This window comes from Trichoplusia ni, chromosome 12, assembly GCF_003590095.1.
Source record: "Trichoplusia ni isolate ovarian cell line Hi5 chromosome 12, tn1, whole genome shotgun sequence".
In the NCBI taxonomy this organism is placed as follows: domain Eukaryota; kingdom Metazoa; phylum Arthropoda; class Insecta; order Lepidoptera; family Noctuidae; genus Trichoplusia; species Trichoplusia ni.
In genome coordinates this window covers 3,451,812-3,460,366 of record NC_039489.1, presented here as the reverse complement: position 1 = coordinate 3,460,366, position 8,555 = coordinate 3,451,812, and the positions used below count along the sequence as shown (strand labels likewise).

The 8,555-nt window shown below is 33.5% G+C and overlaps 1 protein-coding gene across 1 annotated transcript; it reads right to left on the bottom strand.

Annotated features, from left to right (window-relative positions):
• Positions 1-2,713: 2,713 nt before the first annotated feature.
• Positions 2,714-4,123, bottom strand: LOC113499521. The gene is made up of 2 exons (XM_026880033.1): positions 3,289-4,123; positions 2,714-3,172 (listed from the first exon to the last, which is right to left on the bottom strand). The coding sequence occupies exons 1-2, from the start codon at positions 4,051-4,053 to the stop codon at positions 2,738-2,740; spliced, it is 1,200 nt and encodes a 399-aa protein (XP_026735834.1). The 5' UTR covers positions 4,054-4,123; the 3' UTR covers positions 2,714-2,737.
• Between the last annotated feature and the right edge of the window lie 4,432 nt (positions 4,124-8,555).

The window sequence follows — 8,555 nt, the reverse complement described above, 5'->3', positions numbered from 1 at the left end:
AAAATGATGAGCAATTTTAACACAGATTCTAAATAAAGGCATCTTCTGATTTTACTTATAAAATTTGAGTAAGCAGTAGATAACTATAATAAATTGCCATTTACCCTAGTATAGAGTAGGTACTTAATTTTTCGAAAATAAGTAACTCTAGACTTTAAACTGAGTTAAAGTCAAAGTTTAATAAAATATTTTCGTTGAGGAAATTCAAGAAACTAATAACGTTTCTGCACCCATCTGTCGCGGCAAGGAGTTCTACTTAATAAAACTAAATAGTCTCTTCAGCGTCGGCAAACAGTAATACAGACCGGGCGAGTGAATTTATTTCAATCTTAAACGTCTTCGTCTAAATATGCACTGTCTAAGTCCGACACGCTGCACTTATCCCAAACAATTTAACTTGGAACGAGTTTCGTCTGAGTACCCAACGAGCGAAGGTTTAATGAAAATAAGAGCGGAACTAGTTTTAGTGTGGGTATTATTATATTAAGACACCATGTGTCGTCAAAACTTTCCGGGCAGTTGTGTTTTGGGACGAAATTCATCTACTTAAACGTTTTTTTTTAAGGAATGTCTAATCAGGAGACTGTTATGTGCTCTAAAAAAAGATGACAAGCGAAAAATATGTAGGTGAAGAGAGCAGGACAAGAGACCCCTTAATTAATCCTTGATATAAAATAAAAGATGGAAAGGAGGTCTTTGATGTGCAGTAACACAGTTTATGCCCCAAAATATTGTACTTTGAAAAGGAATGATATACTTTATCGTATAGATCGACAAAAATTGATAGATAAACGTAAGCAAATTTATTTCGTACCATTAATACCATTTATGGTTGAGTTTATTCAGGATCAACTGTAACCATTATTCCCCTAATTGAAGCCACAACGCACAAAGCATTCCTAAACGCAAATCGATTTGCACAACAGTTTAGTTTCGGAAATTCCGTCTGTTCTGTTTGTCTAGGTACCTTTTATAGAACAAACCCCTTCAATAGCTTGAGAGCCTTTGTCCGTACACTTTATAAAGGCGTCTTCATCTCGAGACACCATCCAACAATTAAAATAACTGATCAACAAAGTTTAGTCGCGGAATCCGAGGAGCGGCGCCATTGTAACTGTGTACAGCATCTGGGAGAACTTTTAACTAACTTAACACCGATAAACAAGCTTCGTAAGTAGCCTAGGCATTTTACGTTGTAGTAAAGAGACTTTATTTGGAATTTATTTATTTTTATTCCACTTTTGCAGTTGGTAGAGGGGAAGTCCATGCTTTTCAGTAAGTGATTCATAAACGTTCAGTACATAGGAGTAAAATTCTGAATTAAAACATGTAGGCAAAAGATTGTCCCAGGATAAGACACGCAAATAAAAACCAACCAGAATTTGGTTTGCACAATACAATGAACTGTCTAGTATTTTTCAAAGATATTTAGGAATGGATGCTAAGTATGTTTTAACTCTTTGTTACTGGTAAGATATGCGGCAAAAGACAACAGTGTTGAAGTTCCATTCGGTATCATTCCGAATCCTAAATCTTAGAATCTACAGAAGAAGGCTAAATAAACACTTATTAGGTAAATAAATAAAATACTGATTTATTTCTGTGATAAATTTGATTTAAGTCACGTTTTATTTTAAAACTGTATTATTTTTTAGAAAGACGCGCCAAGATTGTTCATCTCTTTCAGCACCTAAATGAATGGATTACAGGTGATAATCTGACACAGACACACTGAAAATGAATCAACCAACTATTGTAACGTAATTAAACGTGTTTATTAGCCACCGGAGCCAAACGGGAGTACGTCACGAAGTGTTTCGTCACTAATTGAAACTGATAACCCGGCACAGAGTAAATAAGATTGAGCGTGATTTCATGTTGACACGTAACTGTGTGATGTTTCTGCCCTACTAACTCACAATTTAATTAATCGTAATTAAATTTGTATGACCCAAAACAGTGTTTACTGAGCTGAGAAAGTAGCTTACCTGAGTACACTTACGTACGATATATTAATTTAACTATATAAAGGAAGGAAAGGGCACCCGGCTTCTTTATGCGAAACAAATAATTTCAATTTATTGTTCGAAAAACATAGCTCACACTTGTTTCTGAAACGGCACCGTCTTTAAAAAAATGAATACTTTGTGGTTATAATTATAATTATAGATAATTTGTCTTAAATAGTACATCTCGGCTGAATTGAGAACTACCGTCTTTTTGAAGTCGACTAAAGACCATACTTTTCGTAACTTCTTAAAACAACCATCGTGGCCTACTTCTTGGAAAAATCATAAAGTATATTTCATCACCCTTCATTAATTTATCTTATTTTTATTATCGTACAAATTTTGTTAAATTAATCAAAAAATTAGATCCCTACCTAAAATATTCCAAATAGGTAAGTAAATAACAACAAAGTTCAAAAGAAATATTGTTTTAATGTTGAATGCTGAACAACTTATTCTGAAAGTATAAAAATATATTAATTAATCTGTACATAACAATTTAACAGCTTATTTGAATTCATGTAACATTACAATATCCAACTTGTAAAATATAAATCTTAAAACTATGTTTTTCTTAGCTGATAAGGAACAATAAAATGGCACATCACATCATAGTTGTATCATTAACACAAGTCGTAAATATACTTATTAAAACTATTTTAACAACAACAATAAAAAAAAAAACAAATTTTGCATAACAAAATAACAACTTATATTAATGTCTAATATCACAAATCATTCAAGGTCAAATAACCCTGACCGGAGAGGTCATCTATGATCCCTTTAACAACGCCAACATACTTATTCGCAGCTCTTTGCCTTTCCTCTGGTGTATTCAAAACCTGCTTACTTCTCACATGGCCTTCTTCTTGCAACCCATTGTACAACCAAATAGCTGTATTTGCAGTTATTAAGCAAGCTAGCGAAACAGTCTTCAAATCTTTGTCAAACATTTGCCTTGTATACACTTCTTGAGATTCTAAACCACCCTCTACCAACATTTGATCAAATGATTGGTAATATGTGTCCAATAGTTGGTGCAAATGTTGTTGTCTCAATTCTGTACTAGTACTACTTATGATTAGGTACATTGCATCAAATGCTGGACTGCATATGCGGGTTGTTTGGTAGTCTATCATGCATGCGGAGACCGGCTTGTTGTTCTGAAAAGGTATTAAAGCTGGATTAATCTGGCAAACTTAGATAACTTAGGTCTTGAAGATTGGATCTTGAAGTGATTTGGTTAGGATTGGAATAATAACAAATAATAAAATGTTACCTCATACTTAAACATTATATTCTCTTTCCACATATCTCCATGACAGATACAAGTATTTTCTACAGAATCATTGGCTGCATCAAAATAGTCAGCACATTTCAGTCTCAACTTCTGTAACAGCGGTACGTACTCAGTATTCTGAAACTTAATTAACGCTTTGTCTAATCTATCTTTCATAATAGTCATGTACCTTGCATTCGATTTTTCTGTTAATGGTACACAAGCTTTAGATATTTCACTATATAATTCATTATCTTTATTCTTTAGAATAAATGACAATGCATGTAGCTTAGCGAGGAACTTCAAAGAAATTATAATATGTTCTAAGTCAAGGAATATTTCATGAGTGTAAGGCCGGTAGCCTTCTGCACACATGTCCTGCATAACTATGACCTCTTTGGTATACTCTGCCTGTATGTAATAACACTGCGGTATAATGTACTGCAAGTTTAGAGGAAAAAGTTTTTGAATTTCTGCATACTTTTTAAGAATCACAGAGTATACAAAAATTTCTCTCGCAAACATTACTGTTACTGCACCACTGACTCGGTACCTCTCGTCCGTCGGAGCTAATTTCAAAACTAGTTGAAATTTAACTTCGGCCCCTTCGTGTCTGCCCGACAAAACAATAGGCAATATGATCCCAAAGTAGTTCTGTGCAATACTTTCAAACTTTACTTGGTTATAAACCCAGTCTTGTAAGCCATAATTTGATGCAACTTTTTGTAGAATTTCACTCAAATATTGTTCAGATATAACCGACATTTTGGTTCACTGTTAAGCTGTATAATTTAATTTTATAAATGCTCACAAATGTTGCGCTTAATTAAACTAAAAATACAAAAATAAATGCAAATAAAACTTTTGAGCAGCCACCACAAAAGTAAACAAAAACTTGTCATAAGTAATGTCAATTATGTCAAAAGGTCACATCTGACAATTCTTTTCACAGAAAAACTAGATCAAATGGCATGCAGAGCGCAAAAAAAAACTATCCAGTAGGATCTCACAGGAGGTCATGAGTAGTTAATGTGGAAAAAGACAAATTGATAAAAATTATCGTAACACAACTTATGCTTACCTATCTGCCTAAAATAAGTGAACACTACTATTAACACTACTATTAACACTACTACACTAAATTCTGATTTTCCGTGTTATTACAACTGATTAAAAAGACAAAGCCGATAAAAAATATATAAAGCTTTAGATACCGCAGTAAGGCGAGTTACCCGCTAAAAGATTGTAAATGTATGCAAAGCAAAATGAATAGAAAAGCCTTCACTTTAGTGATTTCTCGCCTGCTTTCATCCCGTCACCGTTAAAGGGTTACATTAAAAATATAAAGAGAACCCGCTGAATATTAAAACGCTAAGTGGCCTGGCCGTCCTTGCCAAAAACTTCTGCAATTATCTACATAAACGTCTACTTTTGCTATGAATAGAATCTTAAGAATAAAAGATTTTTACCAAACTTTCAGGCTTTATCGTTTCGTACTTCCTTGACATCTACTGGTTAAAAAATAACAATTGTGTTTTAGGCCTCAGTTTAGGATTTTTTTTATTAAAAAAAGACTCGAGCCTTACGGATTCACAAAAACCCAAGTCACAAAGACTCTCGGAATTATATAGACTTTTACAGAATCATTTAGACTTTTAAAGTAAGTGCAACTATACGCATGAGAAAATAGAGCGAGTAATCTGGTCCCGACGCAATCTTACGCCTGGATAACCACGTTGATACCGCCGATGCAATCCTTAGTTCTTGTTTTTTTTAATACGTTGTAACACATTTTAAAGTCACTTTTTTACTTGGTTACCCATATTCTTCTCTGTGTTTTATTTTATGTATTAACTGTAAAGGGCTAAGTAGGTGTCCACGGATTTCCATCTTCTGCTAATTGCACTAGCAGAGGCAAGATGATAAAATTTAATTGAATAATAATTCTTGAAATTCCTGCTAAATTGCAAATTAAATTGGGTGCTATTAGGTATCCAGCGACTAAATCAAGCATTATGCTAATACCGTCACTAAGTCTTGTTGCCATTATGTTCGTGATTTATGATGAGAAACTAAATTATGTGACAATGGAACTGGCAATGCTATCAATATTATAACATTATAGTTTGATAGGTACATAATGTAACTAAGTTTAGGGATTAATAAATCAATGGATGTGTTATGTACACTTAAGTCATGACAAGTGGATTGCGGAAATGCGCTACATGTTTTTCATGATCTATGGCAACGTCTCGATAGCGCCAAATTAAAGTCTAAATTAAAGATCATTCGTGGTTCAGATTGAGCGACGAGAGTTTCCGAACAAAACAGGCTATGCTGTTTTCTGTCTAAAGTCATTTGTGACCCATGTTAATTTTAGTCGATTTAATGATTTATACGCCAGAAAAATGGACGTTGTAAGACGAATACATGTTGATTTTGAGTTTGTTTCGACATTTCTTCAGGGTAGTCCGATAGGAAATGTCGAATAAAAAATCCTATTTGCAGAATTAATGATTTCATTTCACTCCATTGATGATTGAACTTCTGTACTTCAATCACCCTATAAGTATAATCCTTCTGCAATGTGGGTCGGTATTCAGCATGTACTGAAAAATCGAAGTTCTGGTAGGACACCAAAATCTAATCACAACATCCGTTCCAATCGAATACAAAATAAGTTCTTCGGATTGGAAGACTTATAAAAGAATTGAGGTAATTCGTACAATCGGCACATTAGTCGGCAAACCTTTAGCTGTTCTTTATTGGGCACATTTGTATCTCGAGTTCAGGGTCTTCACCCAATGAGGCGTAGTGAAGTGTATTCGCTGGCTGCCTATTGTATCGATTTGAATAATCCCGAATTTAGAAGAGAAAAATCGATGTAATACTTTTCGGTTAAAGTGAATAAAACATTCAGCCCACATGTTTTTGAAATTGATATTGTTTGTTCTATACTTTTCATAAGTTTCATATTATTTAAATAATATAACTTAATGCTAAACATAAAGTACGATACAATAATATAAATAAATTTTAGGAAATGAAACAAGACTTCACACAAAATGTTAGTATTATATCAGCTATCTAGCCGTATAACGTTCTACAAATGATGCTTCTATCGAAGCCAAACATTTTCATTGATATTGCAAACCAAACAATCAAAGCGAAATGCTCGCAAATTAGGTAACTCATTAAACTTGCAAGTCGACGTTCCAATGAGTTGAAAGCTCTACTGTTAAAGCGAAAAATTTCAGATTTCCATAAAGTTTGTTTGCAAAAATTGCAATAAAATTGAACGGTTGCAATCAAAAAGTTTTGATGTGTTTCCTGTTTTAACTTTAATTTTCGAAATACTCAATTGCAATTATGTTACCGCTTTTTTGTCGTAACGTTATAACGTAGCTACTTACTTGCTTTAAACGGATTCAACTACGATTAGTCAAATCCATTTAAAGCTTCAATAAAATGACTATCAGTCAATAAACTGAAATAATTTAACGTACTCCCAAATAAATGTAATTGATTTTGGTGGGAATAGGTTTACAATGTGTCTCACCTTATATTTTTTACTGCGTGTATATATCTGTAAAGTTGTAAGTTTTAATAGAAAGTCTTTTAAATATCTCACTTAAATGTAAGAGATCATCAGTTAAATTATTTCAGTTTACGACTCCAACCAAAGCTCGCTTACATATGTAATAAACAAGTTTAATTAAACCAACTAGATAACAGTGAGTGGGACACGTTTACCGCGGGTTTAATTGGAACGAAACCAGAATGCAACTGCACTCCATGCAGTAAAATGCCTTCATTCAAAGCTCACGAGGATTCTCCACGCAATTAGGTCTACCGTTAACGTTGGAATGTAAAAAGTGACAACGACGGGTTTAAATACTACTTAACATTAAATACCTAGGGGCCTACAATCACTGCTCTAAAGAAAATTATAACGAGAGAAAAACACTCTAAGCTACGCTGTTTTACGCTACGCTTGTGTACGTTACGCCGGTCTACGCCATGTAGTTCCATTGTCACGCTACAACAATAACTATATTACTTGTACATGTAAAAAGAACACGACATTCAAGAGCATCACTTAATATGGCGTTGTAGAAACGATCGTAGTATTAGACTTCAAGTTCAAAAGTCTTTATTATTCTCTTATTACATAAAATCATCAAATTACATGCTCCACAAAACCGTTTATACGGTTAATCTGCGGGAACGAGTGACACATATTTTTTAAGTTTATAATCTATATCTATACTAATATATAAAGCTGAAGAGTTTGTTTGTTTGTTTGTTTGTTTGAACGCGCTAATCTCAGGAACTACTGGTTCAAATTGAAAATTCTTTTTGTATTGAATAGACCATTCATCGAGGAAGGCTTTAGGCTAACCATAAACCATTAACCATCATACTGCGACTAATAGCAGCGTAGATACAATGGAAAATGTGAAAAAAGCAGGGCAGGTATAAATCATAACTTATATCTTCTACCCACGGGGACGAAGTCGCGGGCAACAGCTAGTTATAAATACGGATAGTAGAATCTTTTTATACTTATCTTTTTTTAGTCCTACATAGGTACACAGATACGAACACGCACATACACTTCTTACCTTCTTACCTTCATGCATTCATATAATTATGTAGTTCCATTTTCATACATACACGAGCAATTCCGTTTATAAATAGGTAGAGTCCAGGTTTTGTTTCATGATAAAAGATTACCATCAAGAATATAAAACATTTTTTTAAGTTAAATCTTGGAAATATACCATTTGTTTTTTATTTAAGAAGCAAGTGTTTTTAAAACAGGGCTTACTGTTTGTGTTTTTTTAAGTTTTTAAGCAAATGGATAACAAATTATGGTAAGTATTTGCTTTATAATTATTTTATTGCAGCCTTAATTCAACACAAACCTAGATACAACCAATTATATTTCAATAACTCAGCGTGATCCAGACACGTTAGTCTATGAAAGCGAGCAGACAGTATGAAGTAACGATCGCATGTAATTTTACTGTAGCCATCTGCTGCACAGCACGTTAATGTAATTATATAACTGCATTATACAACCAACACGAGCCAAGAAAACAATATCTTTGAAGTCTAGGTACCTACTCGCTTGCTATATGCACAGGGATCCTGTTTTCTGCTTTAATTTTATTTAATAAAGTCCGATTAAAGAGCCACACGTTGCCTTGCATGAGTATCCGTTGAATTATTTGTGGATTAAGCTTTAAGAAGGAAAATTGTGT